Source organism: Oryctolagus cuniculus, chromosome 17 (assembly GCF_051225735.1).
Source record: "Oryctolagus cuniculus isolate XC-2025 breed Fujian yellow rabbit chromosome 17, ASM5122573v1, whole genome shotgun sequence".
Taxonomy (NCBI): domain Eukaryota; kingdom Metazoa; phylum Chordata; class Mammalia; order Lagomorpha; family Leporidae; genus Oryctolagus; species Oryctolagus cuniculus.
In genome coordinates, this window is record NC_142883.1 from 26497508 (window position 1) to 26515438 (window position 17931).

Genomic DNA, 17931 nt, shown 5'->3' on the forward strand with positions numbered 1-17931 from the left:
GGTGGGGCCCTGGTCTGAACTGCTGCTCACCACACCCTTCGTGGCCAGCACGTGGCCTAGCCCACAGCAGGTGCTCAATCAATAGGCATTGAATGAGTGCATTATCTGCTTGCCATCCTGGGGGGAGAAAGAGAAATGAACCGGCCAGCCCCTCGGGGAGCTCCTGATCTCTTTGGGGGGACATCCCTGTGAAGCGGTGGCTTTGGGAACAAAAGGAATACAGGGGAGGGGGCTGAGGTTTAGTACAGGCCCTGCCGGGAGGCGTGAAAAAAGCTGGTAAGCGGTGTGGAGGGGCCGCACCTGAGAATGTGCAGAAGGCCTGAGCCCCCCAGCCTGGGCAGAGACTCTGTGAAGAGGAGCAGGTGCACCAGGGCTGCGCGTTCTGCCGCACAGGTGGAGCAAATGAAGTTCAAGGACTCGCGCATCAAGCTGATGAGCGAGATCCTGGGTGGCATCAAGGTGCTGAAGCTGTACGCCTGGGAGCCCAGCTTCCTGAAGCAAGTAGAAGACATCAGGCAGAACGAGCTCCAGCTGCTGCGCAAGTCGGCCTACCTGCAGGCCCTCTCCAACTTCATCTGGGTCTGCACCCCCTTCCTGGTGAGGCTCTGTGCCGTGGCTGGGCTCCCCTGCTGTGGCTGGCGCCCAGCAGACTGCCCCCTGACGCCCACGCCCCGTGCCGCCCAGGTGACCCTGATAACCCTCGGAGTGTACGTGTGCGTGGACGAGAACAACGTGCTGGATGCCGAGAAGGCCTTCGTGTCCGTGTCCTTGTTCAATATCTTAAAGGTGCCCCTCAACATGCTGCCCCAGCTCATCAGCAACCTGACTCAGGTAACCTGGGCCAGGGCTGGGGCTTCTGCGGGAGTCGGGGCAGCTCGCCAGGCCGGGCGATGATGACGGAGAACTATCCCAACCTCTGGGGGCCGTGTGGCATGACAGAGGGTGGTTCGTGTTTGAATGAGGTCGCTGGGAGTCCCAGGAGGCCCGCTGAGGTCTCAGAGCCTGAGAGCTGGAGACAGCCTCATCTTACCGACCTGGACCTTATCTTAGGGCAGTGGCAGCCACGAAAGAGTCGGTCATGGGAGGGGACCCCAGCACTGGGGTCTGTGCCCTCTGTGGGGGACCCAGCCAGGGTAAGAGGGTGGGGCCATGAGACGAGCTGATCTTGGGGCTGACTCACGCCTTTCCTGCAGACCAGCGTGTCTCTGAAACGGATCCAGCATTTCCTGACCCAAGATGAACTTGACCCCCAGTGTGTGGAGAGAAAGCTCATCTCCCCAGGTCCACAGATGCCCTCGCTGGGCGGCCCTGGCCCCAAGCCCTGCTCCAATGCACCCTCTGATATGCTAAGACCCTTCTCGTGACCTCTTTTCTTCTTCCTCTTTTCACATCTACTTTGGCTCCCCGCCTTCCCCTCTCTTCCGGAGCCCATGAACTTCCCCCAGGACTCCCCTCCCCCAGGCCTGGGCTTCCTGCCAGTCCCCTGGGCTCCCTGACCCTGTGCACCTTGGTCCCCCCAGGCTATGCCATCACCGTCCACAGTGGTACCTTCACCTGGGCCCAGGACCTGCCACCCATCCTGCACAGGTGCCAGCTTTTCCCCTTCCCATCTCAGCTGCCCCAGCTGGGCTGAAGGCCAGGTTAATCACAGAATGCCCCGCCCCCGCCCCACAACCCCGGTGTCAGACCTGGACTGCAGGTGGACCTCGTCGTGCCAGGGTGCTGCTTGCAAGGGAGGGGGCTTGGGTCTCCAGGTGGAGCGAAGGGTGCGAACCTGATCCTTGGCTCTGACTGGTGCTGCTTGCCCCCAGCTTAGACATCCAGATCCCAAAAGGGGCGCTGGTGGCCGTGGTGGGGCCTGTGGGCTGCGGGAAGTCCTCGCTGGTGTGCGCCCTACTGGGAGAGATGGAGAAGCTGGAAGGCAAGGTGTCTGTGAAGGTGAGAAGGCAGGGGCCCCTGGGGAAGGCGTGGGGCTTGACCAGTCCTCGCGGAAGCCTCAAGGTCAACTTTTCCCATGGCCAGGGCTCCGTGGCCTACGTGCCCCAGCAGGCCTGGATCCAGAACTGCACACTTCAGGAAAACGTGCTTTTCGGCCGGCCCATGGACCCCAAACGCTACCACCGGACTCTGGAGGCCTGTGCCCTGCTCGCCGACCTGGAGGTGCTGCCTGGTGGGGACCAGACGGAGATCGGAGAAAAGGTATGGGGGGCCCCCTCCCATCCCTGAGGAGCCAGCACACATGGCCCAGCTTGTAGACTGTTATTCATTCAGTCATACATGCACGTAGCTGCATGCGCTTCGCCACCTGCTGGGGAAGCAGCTATCACCAGGAGAGGCCAACTCAAGGACAGACAGAGGCTGTGGGATGCTCTGGGGCCAGAGCATTTTGTGCAGGGAAAAGCATTATTTAGGACGATGAGTTCATCAGCCAGCCAGCCAGCCAGCCATCTTCTCTTCCTTCCAACGAACCGACCCACCAACCGTCCATCCATCCACCCGATTTTGATTAAGCCTCTGCTCTGTGTCAGACAATCTTATGTAGTAGTGAGTGCACCTGGCTGAAATCTCTGCCGCCTTCTACCTTACATCTCAGTAGGGGAATGAGACCATTAGCAAGAGAAAGAAGTCAAATAGATGCTCTGTTAGAAATGCCAAAGGAGAGCAGGAGTGAGGAATGCACACCCAGCGAGAGCGAGAGCGGCATTGTCTGGGTGGCTTGCAAGCCTCACTGAGGTGGGAGACCTGAACTAGAAGAGGGAGAAAGTCCTGTCTTAGGGAGCCATGTCTAGGAGCCATGGAGCTCAGGGAGGGGCAGGGCAGCAGAGAGCACGGGGAGCCAAAGCCCGTGGGGCAGGAGTTGGGCACTGGAAGGCCAGCAAGGACTTGTGTATCTGGAGCATGGTGACCAAGGGGCCAGGGGAGGAAATGAGACCAGACAGGTGACCAGGCAGCCAGGTCAGCGAGGGCCTTGCAGTTCATTGAGTTCGTTGGAAGGCTGTGGCTTTCACCAGAGCCACAGAAAGCAGTGGGAGGAGTGAGTCAAGAAGAACAGGTGCACCTGGGTGTGCACTCTTATGTACTTTGGTGCAATCAGAAGTTGTGATACTGGGGGAGAGCCTTGAAGACTTTGGTTCGAATTTTGGCTTTCATTCTAAAGATGGGGCATTGGTAAAAGTTTCGATTTTACTTAATTTTTAATTGTGGTAAAATTCACATAACGTGTACCATCTTAGACATTTTTTATAAAGATTTTTTTTTATTTGAAAGGCAGAATTATAGAGAGAGGGAGGTCTTCCATCTGCTAGTTCACTCCCCAGATGACTGGAGCTGGGCCATTCTGAAGCCAGGAGCTTCTTCCAGGTCTCTCATGCAGGTTCAGGGGCCCAAGGACCTGGGCCATCTTTTACTGCTTTCCCAGGCCATAGCAAGAGCTGGATTGGAAGTGGAGCAGCCAAGTCTTGAACTGGTGCCCATATGAGATGCCAGCACCGCAGGCAGTGGCTTTATCCTGCTACACCACAGAGCTGGCTCCCATCTTATTCATTTTTTAAAAAGATCTATTTATTTAAAAGATAGAGAGGGAGAAACAGAGATCTTCCCTTTCTGCTAGTTCATTCCTCAAGTGGCCACAGTGGCCAGGGCTGGGCCAGGCCAGGAGCTTAGAATTCTATCCATGTCTCCCACATGGATGGCAAAGGCCCAAGATGGGTTGGGCCATCTTCTGCTTTCCCAGGCAAACTAGCAGGGAGCTGGGTGGTGGCACCCGTATGGGATGCTGGCATCACTGATGGTGGCTTAATTTGTACCACAATGCCAGCCCCATCTTAGTAAATTTTAGAAAAATATTTATTTATTTGAAAGATAGACTGACACAGATAGACAGATCTTGCATCTCCTGGTTCATGTCCCAAATGCCTGAAACAGCTGGGGCTGGATCAGACTGAAGACAAGAACCTGGAGCTCCCTTCAGTTCTCCCAGGTGCATAGCAGGAACCCGAGTGCTTGAGCCATGACTGCTGCCTTCCCAGGCACATGAGCAGGAAGCTGGATCTGCAGTGGAGCAGCGGGGGCTTGTCAAACCAGCACTCTACTAGGGGCTGTGGGCAACCTAACCTGTGCCACAACCCCAGCCACTTAGTCATTCTCAGGTGTGTTCAGATTGTTGGCATCACCGGTCTCCTGGACCTTTTCAATCTTGCAAAGCTGAAACTCCATATCCAGTAAAGTCCCCAGCCCCCTTGCCACCGGGCCCTGGTGGCCACCTCTGCTCTGTTTCTGGGAGTGGAGCCACTTAGGGGCCTTGTGCGTGCGAGTGGAATCGCGTGAGATCTGTCTTCTGGTGCTGGGCTGCTTTCATTCAGCGTGATGCCCTCAGGGTTTATCCGCGCTGCGGCGTGTGTCAGGATCCCCTGCCTTTCTCAGCCGAATAATGGTCCCCTGGGCGGCGGGGTGGACACACTGAGCTTTACTGACCCATTCATCCGTGGGTGGACCCTGGGTTGGGCAGGGAAGCAAGGGAGGAGGATGGCCTCACCCGCCTGGGTGGACTCTGCCAGCCACCACCCCTTCCTCTGTGGCCTCTCAACCCCACAGGGACACCAGGAGTCCTGCAAACCATGCATTCAGAGGTCTGCCTGGGTGGGCGGACGAGGGCCCAGGCCTGTCTGACCCCCTCCTTCTCCCCCCAGGGCATCAACCTCTCGGGGGGCCAGCGGCAGCGGGTCAGCCTGGCCCGAGCAGTTTACAGCGACTCCGACATCGTTCTGCTGGATGACCCGCTGTCGGCCGTGGACTCCCACGTGGCCAAGCACATCTTTGACCAAGTCATCGGGCCAGAAGGTGTGCTGGCCGGCAAGGTGAGGCCGGAGGAGGCGTGGGGAGCTGAACCCACGAGAGAGCAGGCTGAGGGGCTCCGGTGAGACCTGGAGGTGGAGTGGGGGTGGGGGAAACCTTGAGACACAGGAGTGTGGCGTGGTTGGCAGAGGAGCCCCATGGGACGCAGGCCCCACAGGCACCGCGCAGGCTGCGCCGAGCAGCAGGTGAGTGCTTGCTGGAGCGCAGGCACCTCCCGCTCACCCCACAGCTCCACACCTGTGCCTTCTCCACAGACTCGGGTGCTGGTGACACACGGCATCAGCTTCCTGCCACAGACGGACTTCATCATTGTACTGGCTGACGGGCAGGTGTCCGAGGTGGGCCCCTACTCGGCCCTGCTACAGCAGAACGGCAGCTTTGCCAGCTTCCTTCGCAACTATGCCCCTGACGACGACCAGGAGGAGCAGGGCAGCAGGACCGGTACCCACCGCCCCTGGCCCTCCTGATCCCCGTACCCTCCCATCAGGGCCCCTGTCGGGGCTCTCTGGGTGTCTCTGGACAGGCTCAGGGCTCTAGCAAGAACCTATGTGACAGTCAGACATCGCCAGAGGGGAAGCAAACTGGATGTAGGCAGGTCCCACCTCTCTCTCTGCTTCCCTAACCAGGGAGCCCTGGATCAGCAGCTCAGGCCTCAGAGCCTCAGTTTTCCCATCTGTCAAAAGGGGATAAGGTCTCAGGCCCTTATGTATGAGTGTGTGCCAAGGCTGTTCTGCAGATAAATTGGCATATGTGCAACTACTTGGTAAAACCATTTGTTATCGTCCAAGCTTTCATGAACAATTACTACGTCCAGGCACTTAGAGAGGGCAATGACCTATCCCGATGGTGCCTCCTGTGTCTCTGGGCTCACAAGATGCCCCACTCCCCTCCATGTTGCCCACTGCCAGCTCGCCAGCCACACACTCTGGACTGGCTCCTAGACCCACGTGGGCCTTTTTTGCTGCTGCTGTATAAGCGGTCATCCTCTCTCCGGCCAAGGACTTAGCACGCGTTCCTTCCTTTGCTCTTCGTAGTGATGCCACAGGTAGACACTGTCATCCCCTTTCTCCCTGCCTGCCTTAGGTCTGGCCAGTCTGAGTCCAGAGCCCAGCTTCCTAAACCTTCCATTTGAGTCCCCTTCTCTACAGTCCCCGCAAGGACTCGTGTTGTCTAACCCATGTCTTTCTTGTGGCCCTTTCAGTCCCTTGCTTCCTCCCTCGTGTCTGTCCGCCCAGATCCCTTTGTTGGCGTGGGGGGTGGAGGGAGGAGGGGCTTGCAGGGGGAGCTGGCTGACCTCCGTCCACTGCCCCCCCCCAACCCCGCCCCTGCAGCCTTGCAAAGTGCGGATGAGGAGGTGCTGCTGATCGAAGACACGCTCAGCAACCACACCGACCTGACGGACAACGAGCCTGTCCTGTACGAGGTCCGCAAGCAGTTCATGAGGTGAGCGCCAGCCTGCCCCCCTGGGCGGCTGCAGGTGCGTGTTCAGAGGCCTGCTCCCTCCCTCGGCCTGACCCGCTGCCTCCACAGAGAGATGAGCACCATGTCCTCGGATGGGGAGGGCCAGGGTCGGCCCGTGACCCGGAGACGCCTGGATTCATCCGAGAAGATGGTGCAAGCGACAGAGGCGAAGGCGAAGGCGACCGGGGCGCTGACCCAGGAAGAGAAGGCGGAGACTGGCACGGTGAGGAGGGTGGACAAGAGGGGCTGGGGAGCGCGAGCAGACCCCCAGCAGCCCCAGAGCTCGCGGACACACCTCTGACCCGGACTCCCACGGCTGCCCTCTGCAGGTGAAGCTGAGTGTGTTCTGGGATTATGCCAAGGCTGTGGGGCCCTACACCACGCTGGTCATCTGCTCCCTGTACATATGCCAGAGCGCAGCCGCCATCGGGGCCAGCGTGTGGCTCAGCGAGTGGAGTAACGAGGCCTCGATGGGTGGGAGACAGAACACCACTTCCCTGCGGCTGGGCGTCTACGCTACCTTGGGAATTCTGCAAGGTGAGCCTGGGGGTGGGGGGTTTTGGGGAACCCAGAAGGGGCTCCAGGATCTCTCCATCCTCTCCTCCCTGCTGCCTGCCCCACGCCATCATCCTGACTCGGAGCCTCCCTCTGTCCCCCGTCTGCCCCTCCACGCCTGTGCCAACAGGGCTCCTGGTGATGCTGTCGGCACTCACGATGGCAGTGGGTGGCGTGCAGGCCGCGCGCCTACTGCACCACTCCCTGCTGCACAACAAGATGCACTCCCCGCAGTCCTTCTTCGACACGACGCCCTCCGGCCGGATCCTCAACCGCTTCTCCAAGGACATCTACGTCATCGATGAGGTTCTGGCCCCCACCATCCTCATGCTGTTCAATTCCTTGTTCAACTCCCTCTCCACCCTCGTGGTCATCGTGGCCAGCACGCCGCTCTTCGCCGTGGTCATCGTGCCCCTGGCTGTCCTCTACACCTTCGTGCAGGTGCGCTGGCACGTGGGCAGGTGCAGCCCCTGGTGGGGCAGCTGGATTTTGTGAGTCAGCCACTGCACTTTGTTTTATTTTTATTAAAGATTTTCTTTATTTGAGAGGTAGAGTTACAGATAGAGAGGAGAGACCGAGAGAAAGGTCTTCCATCCTCTGGTTCACTCCTCAAATGGTCACAGTGGTTGGAACTGGCCCGATTGGAAGCCAGAGCCAGGAGCTTCTTCTGGGTCTCCCATATGGATGCAGAGATCCAAGTTCTTGGGCCACCCTCCACTGCTTTTCCAAGGTCATAAGCAGGGAGCTGGATTGGAAGAGGAGTAGCCAGGACTCGAAGCGGTGCCCAGATGGGATGCCAGCACTGCAGGCGGTGGCTTTACCCACTATGCCACAGCGCTGGCCTCCTGTTACTGCTCTTGAAACTCGTGCTCCTTACCTGTAAATGGAGAAGCGTAGAACCTATCTCACAGGATTGGTGGGAGAGTAAATGCAATGCTCACAAATTGTGGCCAATTTTTAATAAAATATGGTCAACAGTTTAGGACATTGTATCCTTCCCACCTTTTTAAAAAAAAAATTAATTAATTAATTTGAAAGGCAGAGTTACAGAGGTGGGTGGGGAGAGGGAGAGTCAAAGAGAGAGAGATCTTCCATCTGCTGGTTCATTCTCCAAATGGCCATAAAAGCCAGGGCTGGGCCAGACCAGAGCCAGGCCAGAGCCAGGCCAGAGCCAGGAGCCAGGAACTCCATTCAGATCTCCCAAGTATTCGGATCATCATTTGCTGCCTTCTCAGGCATGTTAGCAGGATCTGGATCAGAAGCAGAGCAGCCAGGACTCGAACCAGCACTTGGATGCAGGAGTCACAGGAGGCAGCTTTATCTGCTGTGCCACAATGCCGGCCCCCTTCCTGTCTTTTTGCACACGTGTGTGTGTGTGCAGTCTCAGCATACATGAGTTGACATTCAGATGCAGCTCACTGCAAAAGGCTTTTGCATCGCTGAGCTGCTCTGCAGTGGAGCCATCCGTCGAGGATGGGACCCAGTGGGGCGGGGCAGATGGGAGCTGTGCACTGGCTGTGGGGGCTGCAGCGGGAGCTGGGCCCATGCTGGTCCAGGGCAGTTACACCACCTTAGGGCCCATGGGGGAGAGGGGATGGAAACTGTGGGACTGAGCTTGAACAGGCAGGGAAGGGCTCTTTAAGAAAAAGGATACAAAATGATCTTAATATTGCACATGTTGTAAAAGTGTGGGCCTATGAACTCAGTGCAAGGACTGCTAAGCAAAACTGGGCATTTGTTTGACTTAAGAGACCACGCAAGCTGAGTGCTGTGATCCAGGTTCCCCAAGAGAGGGTGAGGGAGCAGGAGCTGAGAGAGAACCAGGAAGGGCTTCATGGAGGAAGTGTCCTGCCCTGTGGAGCAAACCGAACAGAAAGAAAGGCAGCGAGTTCTCATCCTGGGAGAGGGGAGGTGGCCCAAGGGCATGCATGGGTTAGGGCATAGGCAGGATGGAGTTGAGGGCTCCATGACCCTGACCCAAGCTCTCTCCCTGGCCCCCATCAGCGCTTCTACGTGGCTACGTCACGGCAGCTGAAGCGGCTGGAGTCCGTCAGCCGCTCGCCCATCTACTCCCACTTTTCGGAGACGGTGACTGGCACCAGCGTCATCCGGGCCTACTGCCGCAGCCAAGACTTCAAGGTCCTCAGTGACACGAAGGTGGACGCCAACCAGAAGAGCTGCTACCCCTACATTGCCTCCAACAGGTCAGAACGGCCCCCAGCCCCGCCAAGTCCTCTAGGAGCCTCAGGCCATCTCGCTGGTGTGCTGGGTCCTAGTGGGCTCCTTCCCGCCCCTGCCCGTTCCCTCCTTTTCTGCTGCCCCACAGGTGGCTGGGCATCCGAGTGGAGTTCGTGGGGAACTGCGTCGTGCTCTTCGCGGCGCTGTTTGCTGTCATCGGGAGGAGCAATCTGAACCCGGGGCTGGTGGGCCTTTCTGTGTCCTATGCCCTGCAGGTGCGGAGGGGCCTGGGTCCTGGGGCAGGGTTCCCCCCCCCAGGGGAGCACCTCTTCAGGTGTCATAAGCATCTCCTGAGTGTCCCCCCTCTGCTCATGATGGGCGCAAGTCGTAGGCACAATGTGTGAACGCGCTGTGCAGTGTGGAAGGCGCCCCATCAGCTGACCTGAGTACAGCCGATCTGAGTGGTGGGAGGCACAAAGCGCTGTAAGATCCTGGAGGAGTTTTCTTTCTCTGGATGCTAGAGCTTGGAGCTTGGCCCCAGCGAACAAACAGAACTTGCCCTGTCTGGGCAAGAGGTAGGGGAACCTGGCAGAGGTGCAGGGACAGGAAATGGTATAGTTGGAAAACACCTGATGCTCATTCCTGCAGAGAAAGTCTGGTGGGTCCCACATCCAGATGCAGCCAGCTGCAGAGGAAAAATATCCAGAAGAAAAAATCCCCGAACGTTCCAAAAAGCAAAACTTGAATTTGCTGTGGGTCAAGTACCATGCCGAATCCACAGGCTGAAGTGATGTGTAGGCACTGTATTAAGTCTTTTTTACAAAGATTTATTTACTTATTTGAAAGGCAGAGTTATACACACACATACAGAGAGAGACAGAGACAGAGAGACAGAGACAGAGATCTTCCATCCACTGGTTCACTCTCCAAAGACCCACAATGGCTGTGGCTGGGCCACACTGGAGCCAAGAGCCTGGAGCTCCATCCAGGTCTCCCACGTGGGTAGCAGGGGCCCAAGCACTTGGGTCATCTTCTGCTGCCTTCCCAAGCGCATTAGCATAGATGAACCGCAGATGGAGCAGCTGGGACTCGAACTGGCATTCCAATATGGGATGCTGGCAGCTTAACCCACTGCCCACAGTACTGACCCTGGCAGCTCCAACTTAACAAGCCTGGGCAGTCTGATGTGTTTTAAAGTCTGAGGAACCCTGAACGAGGTGGTCCTCGGTTAAGTCTACATTTTCACGGCCTGGGGTCCTGTTGTGGTCAGAGCCCCAGTCAGCATCCCCGTGGGCTTGCCCAGACCCACCTGGGCCATGGATGAGACAGGGCCCCCTCAACGGGGGCACGATCAAGGAGTCCCAGCTCTTTCTAATGCCACTGTCAGGGTTGGAGGGGTGGGGAGATCACCTTAACCATAACTTGGTCCCTTTGGCCAGGTGACAATGGCTCTGAACTGGATGGTACGGATGATGTCTGACCTGGAGTCCAACATTGTGGCCGTGGAGAGGGTCAAGGAGTACTCCAAGACGGAGACCGAGGTGGGTACCGGGGGCGCCGGGGCAGGGCGATCTGGAAGGGCTGAGGCAGGATACATGGTGGCTGCCATCGCTGCCCCTCAGGGCCAGCTGCTTTAGTGGCTCCTCATTCACTCATTCAACCCCAGCTGAATGGATGAATTCACTGGGGATCCACGCTAGCAGGTACTGAGTTGAGCAAGACAGGGTTTTCCCTCGAGCCAATTCGGTTTGCTTTAGGGCTCTTCAGGGATGGAGAGAGCTCCAGGCTGCCTGAACAAGGCAGGGAGCAGCCAGGCCAGCTGGGGCGACCAGCTGCTGACGTTCGAAGGCTGTCCAAGGCTTGATAGATTGCGCAGGTGAGGCAGTGGGAAGGGAGCCGAAGAGCAGCCTGGGCACAGGAGCAGAGACGGGGGAGTGTGTCCTTTGTTGGGGAAAGGAGCTCTCCTCTCCTGGGGGGGAGGTCCAGACTTTTCTCTACCCCTCCCCTCAAGGCCACACCCCAGACCTCCTCCCACCCAGGAGCTGGGCCAGCTCTGAGATCTCAGGGTCCTGCATCCCACTCTGGGCCCACCCCTACCCCTCCCAGCTCCTATGTTGCAAGGCGCACCTACCAGCATGGCACTCTGTCCCCACACCCACCCGTGTCTCTGTCTGTCACTTCCTCTGGCTCCCCCTCCCCCTCCCCCTCCATGGAGCCTAGGCTCTCTGCTCCTCCACCACAAATGCTCTCCACTCCCTTGGGCCTGTCTGTGTGTCAGGGGTACTCACCTGCAGAACCCCAGCCCCGCGGAGTCCACCTGTCTGCTGCCTTCACACCTGCCTTGTGCAGCTGAAATGTAGCCGGGGAAGAATCTCTGTTTAACTTGAAGTTGGGGACACGCCGCTGGATTAGTTCTATTTTGCTTCCTTGAGAGGCACACACACGGCCACTTTAAGAGACAGCTCTTTGAAACCTTCTCTGGCCTCAAACCCTCTCCTCTCCTCCCCTTTGCTCATCACAGGCTCCGCGGGATGAACTCCACTCCTATGCACCTGCCTGTGTGTCCTCTTCCGCTTTTGTGTTACTTGCTTTTTCAGCAGAATCGGCCCTTCTCATTCCATGCGCAGCCCACCTCGCATCCTTGCCGCCCTGGTGCAGGGACTTGGCTTCCTCAGTGCTGCCCTCTAGTGCCTGCTCCCTCAATGTCTCCCCCTCTGTTGGGTGAATCTCCACGCAACCAACAATCAGCCCTCCCTCTGCTCTCCTGGGTGGTGAAACATGTTTTCAGGCTTGGTCTATGTTGTGTTCTGGATTGCCCAGATAGAATGCACCAGCGAGACTCACCGAAATGCAAAGAATAAAGGGACTTCATTTGTAGGTCCAGCATGCTGGGGCCCCAGCCTCCCGTGCAATGCAGTGCTGGGAGACCAAGACCCCCTTCTCTGTTCTCAGGGTTTTTATAGTTCCCAGGCAAACAAGTATTACGTCTGCATTCCTTCCTTCCCCTGGCCCTGCAGGACCAAGGACGGCCCACCTTATTGGTTGCCTCCACCTGGTCCTGCCGGACTGACGAGACCAAAGACTGCCCGGTGTCAGGTTTCATCTTCTCACATCAGGCACATCCTGGGCCTAGTCAGTTTGTCTTTTGAGAAGCCTGTCATGGCGTGGCTCTGGCCTCTCACAGTCTACACACACCCTTCCCCACCTGGTCGTCACCCTTGATGGCGTCTGCCTCCTGCCCTCTGCTTTCTATACCCTTCACTGTCGCCGCTCACCCGTGACCTTCCTGGATCTAAGCTAGGAGGCATTTTTCTGTGATCTCGTTCAGGCTCTTGTTGCTGCCTTCTGCTGGGGAGCCTCCTGGATTCTGGGACCCGAGCTGGCTCCCTGTCTGTCTGCCTCCACTGAGTCCAGAGCCTACCTCGGTGCCCCCAGCCTGGCTGCTGGGCTCCCTTCCCGGCCCAGCAGTCCAGCCTCCCCCAGTTGGTGTGGGGGATCCTGTCTCCATTTCTTGAACAGCTCTGCCCCCAGCCTGCTCTTCTCCTGGATGCCCAAAGACAGCCATCTGTGTTTCCTGCTCTTTTTTGTTTGTTTTGTTTTGTTAAGATTTTTTTTAAAGATATATGTATTTATTTATTTGGGCCAGCTCCGCGGCTCACTAGGCTAATCCTCCGTCTGCGGCGCCAGCACCCCGGGTTCTTGTCCTGGTTGGGGCGCCAGATTCTGTTCCAGTTGCTCCTCTTCAGTTTAGCTCTCTGCTGTGGGAGTGCAGTGGAGGATGGCCCAAGTGCTTGGGCCCTGCACCCACACGGGAGACCAGGAGGAAGCCCCTGGCTCCTGGCTTCGGATCAGCGCGGTGCGCTGGCCACAATGGGACAGACATAGCGGCCACTTGGAGGGTGAACCAACGGAAAAAGGAAGACCTTTGTCTCTGTCTCTCTCACTGTCTAACTGTGCCTGTCCAAAAAAAATTTATTTATTTGAAAGGCAGAGTTACACAGAGAGAGAAGGAGAGGCAGAGGGAGAGAGAGAAAGAGAAGTCTTCCATCCACTGGTTCACTCCCCAGATGGCTTCAGTGGCCAGAGCTGAGCCAATCCGGACGAGGCTGTGTGGGCATGGGAGTCCAGGGGAGCCCCTCCGGGCACCAGGGACCTCAGTGGGTGAGAACTGAGAGGCCCCCTGCTGATAAGCCTCCTGTGTCTTCTCGCTCCAGGCCCCCTGGGTGGTGGAAGGCAGCCGGCCTCCTGAGGGCTGGCCCCCGCATGGGGAGGTGGAGTTCCGTGATTACTCTGTGCGGTACCGGCCAGGCCTGGACCTGGTGCTGAAAAAGCTAAGCGTCCACGTGCGCGGGGGTGAGAAGGTACGTGTGGGATGGATGGGCCTGGGTGTACGTCTGCTCACTTCTAGGGGGGCCTCCCAGTCCCCCCAGTCCCTCCCAGTCCCTCCCAGTCCCTCCCACAGCCCCCTGACTGTCCCGCCTCTGTGCCGCAGGTGGGGATCGTGGGCCGCACAGGCGCCGGCAAATCGTCCATGACCCTCTGCCTGTTCCGCATCCTGGAGGCAGCAGAAGGCGAGATCCGCATCGATGGCCTCAATGTGGCCGACATTGGCCTCCACGACCTGCGATCTCAGCTCACCATCATCCCCCAGGTAGGACCTGGAGTGGCCCAGCCACACTGGCCAGCGATCCAGGGGGCCAGGCCGCACCCCTGTTTGTGTGGTGTGAGGAGTGAGACTTCCACACTGGAGGCCGGTGGGGCAGGCCGGTGGGCAGCAGGGAGAGGAGCCACCGAGGAGCCACCTCTGTTACTGACCTGGCAGGGTCAGAGAAGACCCGCCCTCTGACCTGACCCAGACATGCCCTGCCCCTTGACCTCCTGGGTCAGCAAACAGGGAAGGATCCCAGGATTCCCTCCACCAGGCCAGCCCCCGCAGTCCGACATCCTGCCCTGGTCTGTGCGGGGCTGCCCCGCTGGGGTGTCTTTCTGCCAGCTGGGCACTTTGGAGTCAGATTAGTGGCCCTGGTTCCTGCTTTTGCACAGGGCTTAGTGATGGGCACAGCGGAGTTTATCACTGCCCTGCAGGCAATCCTCTCGCTCCCTGGCTGCTGCCTCCCTCCTGGAGGGCTGGGGACAATGTGGGAACACTGCCACCTTAATGCCTCTCTTGTCCTTGAACCTGGGGCCCAGGGTTCCTAATGGGGTGCAAGCTGCCTCCGTCTGAGGCCTTCTTGTGTCCCCAGGACCCCATCCTGTTCTCAGGGACCCTGCGTATGAACCTGGACCCTTTCAGCAATTACTCAGAGGAGGACATCTGGCAAGCCCTGGAGCTGGCCCACCTGCACATGTTCGTGAGGGCGCAGCCCGCAGGCCTGGACTTCCTGTGCTCAGAGGGCGGGGAGAATCTCAGGTAAGAGCCCGGCATGGATGGCTCAGGGGTAGCAGCCCTTGCTGCCGCTGCTGGAATGGCTTCAAAGGACGCAAAGTCTCCTCCCTGCTTGGCCACGGGCGCATGCGGCATAGGTTTGTGCAATGTGTTCTGTGTGCCGGGCACTGTACCTACCTCTCTGACTCCTCCAGGAGCCCCAGAGGTTGGGGACCCGAGAGGAGTTGAGGGGCTTGGCCAGCGTTGCATAGGTGAGAGAAGGGCGTGCTGGGATTCGAAGCGCTCGGGGAGATAGCCAGACCCTGTTGGGTCACGTGTGAGCTTGTCGTGCTAAGCAGGGACTGGGGCAGGCAGTGCTGCCTGGCACCTATGAAGCAGGTGAGAGGAAGCCCATGATGTTTCTGGGAAATCCCAGTAGGTTCCCAGGGGGCTATGGCCTGGTCTGTAACACAGGCATGGGAGAAAGGGGCTCCCTGGGCCCCCTTTTCTTCTGTTCAGAACTGTTAGAGCCTAGGTTTTATGTCCCCAGCCATTAGGGATCACCTCTTCCTGAGGCTAACGCTTGAGGTTACCCCTACCTGTGTTAGCTGTGTGGTTTCCCACAAGTTGCTCAATCTTTCTGTGCCTTTTTCTTTCACTCCAAAATAAGGACAGTACTGTAGTCCATGGTTCTTCCCCACAAAAATACAATGCAAGCCACATCAATGTAACTGAAATCTTTTCTAGTAAGCCACCTTTTAAAAAATATTTAAAAAGCAGCTAGAGAGATTATATACTTATCTGTGTGTGTGTGTGTGTGTGTGTGTGTGTGGACAGAGAGAGGGAGGGAGGCAGGGGGGAGGGAGGGAGGAATTGATTCATCATCCATCCACTGATTCACTCCCCAAATGGCCGCAATAGCTATTGGGCTGGTCCAAAATCAAGGGGCCAGGAGCTTTTTCCAGGTCTCCCAAGCAGGTGCAGGGGCCCAAGCACTTGGGCCATCCTCCGCTGCTCTCCCAGGCACATTAGCAGGGAGCCGGATTGGAAGTGGAGCAGCCAGGGCTTGAACTGGTGCCCATATGGGATGCTGGCGCTGCAGGTGGAGGCTTAATCCACTATACCACCCCAGTCCCTAGCCACATTTTTTTTTATTTGACAGAGTTACAAACAGAGAGAGAGAGACAGAAAGGTAGCCACATTTTTTTAAAAACAAGGAAAAATAAACAGATAAAATAACTTTGAGTAGCCTATTTGGTTTAGCCCAAGACACCATGTTACTGATATAAAAGTTATTAGGGATATTTTGCATGTTTTCATTCAAGGCAGAAACCCCAAGTGTGTTTTATTAACTCACAGCCCATCTCAGTTGGGCCACGTTTCAAGTGCTCGGTGGCTGCATGCGGCTGGTGGCTACCCGGGGTCAGTGAGAGACACGAAAAGCACTCGGCTCAGATACACTTCTGTGAGTCAGCTCTTCTTCCCCTGCCCCCACGGCCATTTTTACGTTCAGTCCATGGTCACGGGGCCTCCCCAGACCTCAAAAACTAAAACAGAAAACATGTGTTCCGCGCCTGGCGGTGTTGGAAGCACTCTGGCCTGCCCTCTCTGGTTTCATGTGCACTGCAGTCCTGGGGGCCGGAAATGAGGCTCCGCAGCATGAACTTGATTGTCCAGCGCTGCTCAGCTGGCGAGGGGGCAGGATGGGGGACTCGGGAAATGGGGGCGATTGTCCCCAGCCTGGCCTTGCTGCATCAGAGCCACCTTCTTCACTCACACCGCCAGTGGGCTTGCTCCCAGCCCCCACCACCTCCGCCAGGCAGCCCTTCACGACTACGCGGGCATCTTACCTGCTTGGGGGCTGGCAGGTGCAGAAGCGCGTCCTCTTCCGCCTGCCATCAACACTTCCTGCCCCAGAGCATCCTCCACCCTGACACCCATCAGCGCCAGAGACAGGAGCCGGCTCCCCTCCTCCAGCACGGAGCTGGTAGCCACTTAAAAGTATAACCTGTGTCCTGTGCCAGTCCCGCCATAAATCCGCTGTGAGTTCTAGCTGGTGGCTGGCGGTTCGTTCTGCTGCCAAAACCGTCATTAGTTGCAGGAAAGGGCCAGAGCGGGAGCCTGGCCATCACTCTGGCCGCAGTGACTCACCCCTTGGGGGAGGACTGAGGTATTTGTCCTTGGCTGTGGGGGTGCTGTGGCCTCTGTGGCCGGGAACACAGCCTTGCTTTGTCCACTGGCTCTGGCTCCAAGGCAAGGGGTTGAAGACATGCACCCTGCCCCTCCCTCACCTTCCCAGCAACCAGAACCGGGGAGTCCCCAGATCCTCCCCTGCCCTGCCTCTTCATCCTCAAACACAGCCCTGGCCCATCTTCCCCATGGGGGTGGGAGGTGACTGCCTGAGCTGTGTTACTTTAGGCTCAGCAAGATGGTTACAATGTGGCTTATGTGCAGCTGTCTGGGAAGAGCAGAGAGCAAGCATGTTCTTACTAAAATGTACATGACTGACAGCAGGAGAAGTTAGAAGAGTAGAGACCGAAATGGTGGGAGGGAGGTCTTGGAGGAAGGTGGCGGGTGGGGGGCGCCCTGCCGGAAATCCCTGCCTTTCCCTCCCCAGCGTGGGCCAGAGGCAGCTCGTGTGTCTGGCTCGAGCCCTGCTCCGCAAGAGCCGTATCCTGGTTTTAGACGAGGCCACAGCTGCCATCGACTTGGAGACTGATGACCTCATCCAGGCGACCATCCGCACCCAGTTCGACCACTGCACCGTGCTGACCATTGCACACCGGCTGAACACGATCATGGATTACACCAGGTAGGGAATGGATACAAGCGCGGGCAGCTTGGGGTGGGGTTGCCTGGGGCTGCAGATTAGGGAGAGCTGGGGCAAAGAGGAGCAGACCTGGTGTTCTCAGGATATGAAGCACAGTAGAATGGAATTACCTGGGCAACGGGGCAGGGGCACAGGGACACTGTGGAGTTACGAGGGGCCACTGGCACTCCCCAGGCACCGTGGCTTGTACACAAGCCGCCTCCTCCGTGCCCCTGTGGATAAGGTGAAGGGACCTGGATCCTCCAGGCCGAATCACGGCACCTCCTCAGTACCATTCACACAGCACTTGCATATAGTGATACCTGTCAGGGAAGGTGTGTGATGCCAGTTCCGGCCTTGGCAGCTGGCCCGACCGCCCAGGAAGAGCATTGTGTGAGCCCCAGGCCCAGCTTGGCACGGACTGCTGTGTGACCTCGGGCCATGCTCAAGACCGTTCTGGGCCTGTTTCAAAGGAAAGGTCTTCTCTTGGATTGTTGGAGGCCATTAATGAAATGTGCAGATGGGACTGGGAAGCATCAATGCCCAACCCCTCCCCACCTTCCTGCAATTCTCCCTACACAGGTCCCTCCAAGGACTGGGACTTTGCCCTCAGAATCTTCTGGGAAGGGTTGGTGGGGGGAGGGAACAGACTATTTGGCCAAAGGAAAAATTGTGACCCATTCCCTCACTGCACCAAAGGGAAGAGAGA

The 17931-nt window shown here is 57.7% G+C and overlaps 1 protein-coding gene and 1 long non-coding RNA gene across 6 annotated transcripts in view; one reads left to right on the forward strand and one right to left on the reverse strand.

Moving 5' to 3' along the window:
- ABCC3 (ATP binding cassette subfamily C member 3) overlaps nucleotides 1–17931 on the forward strand; it is a 46882-nt gene that overhangs the window by 26722 nt on the left and 2229 nt on the right. For 3 of the 5 annotated variants that reach the window (XM_089318172.1, XM_089318171.1, XM_089318173.1), the window contains exons 12-29: nucleotides 394–831; nucleotides 1194–1281; nucleotides 1521–1587; nucleotides 1812–1938; nucleotides 2023–2199; nucleotides 4689–4856; nucleotides 5109–5295; nucleotides 6186–6297; nucleotides 6385–6538; nucleotides 6645–6852; nucleotides 7001–7311; nucleotides 8875–9074; nucleotides 9197–9323; nucleotides 10488–10589; nucleotides 13263–13409; nucleotides 13541–13699; nucleotides 14292–14458; nucleotides 17031–17225. In XM_089318172.1, coding sequence (XP_089174298.1) covers nucleotides 394–831; nucleotides 1194–1281; nucleotides 1521–1587; nucleotides 1812–1938; nucleotides 2023–2199; nucleotides 4689–4856; nucleotides 5109–5295; nucleotides 6186–6297; nucleotides 6385–6538; nucleotides 6645–6852; nucleotides 7001–7311; nucleotides 8875–9074; nucleotides 9197–9323; nucleotides 10488–10589; nucleotides 13263–13409; nucleotides 13541–13699; nucleotides 14292–14458; nucleotides 17031–17225 — 3134 coding nt within the window. Of the gene's footprint in view, nucleotides 1–393; nucleotides 832–1193; nucleotides 1282–1520; nucleotides 1588–1811; nucleotides 1939–2022; nucleotides 2200–4688; nucleotides 4857–5108; nucleotides 5296–6185; nucleotides 6298–6384; nucleotides 6539–6644; nucleotides 6853–7000; nucleotides 7312–8874; nucleotides 9075–9196; nucleotides 9324–10487; nucleotides 10590–13262; nucleotides 13410–13540; nucleotides 13700–14291; nucleotides 14459–17030; nucleotides 17226–17931 lie in introns of those variants that run through there. The other 2 variants (XM_008271295.5, XM_089318174.1) reach the window with 2 other exon arrangements.
- LOC138846112 (uncharacterized) lies at nucleotides 9855–13241 on the reverse strand. The gene is made up of 3 exons (XR_011383505.2): nucleotides 11893–13241; nucleotides 11337–11397; nucleotides 9855–10956 (listed from the first exon to the last, which is right to left on the reverse strand). It is a non-coding gene; the product is annotated as an uncharacterized LOC138846112 (long non-coding RNA).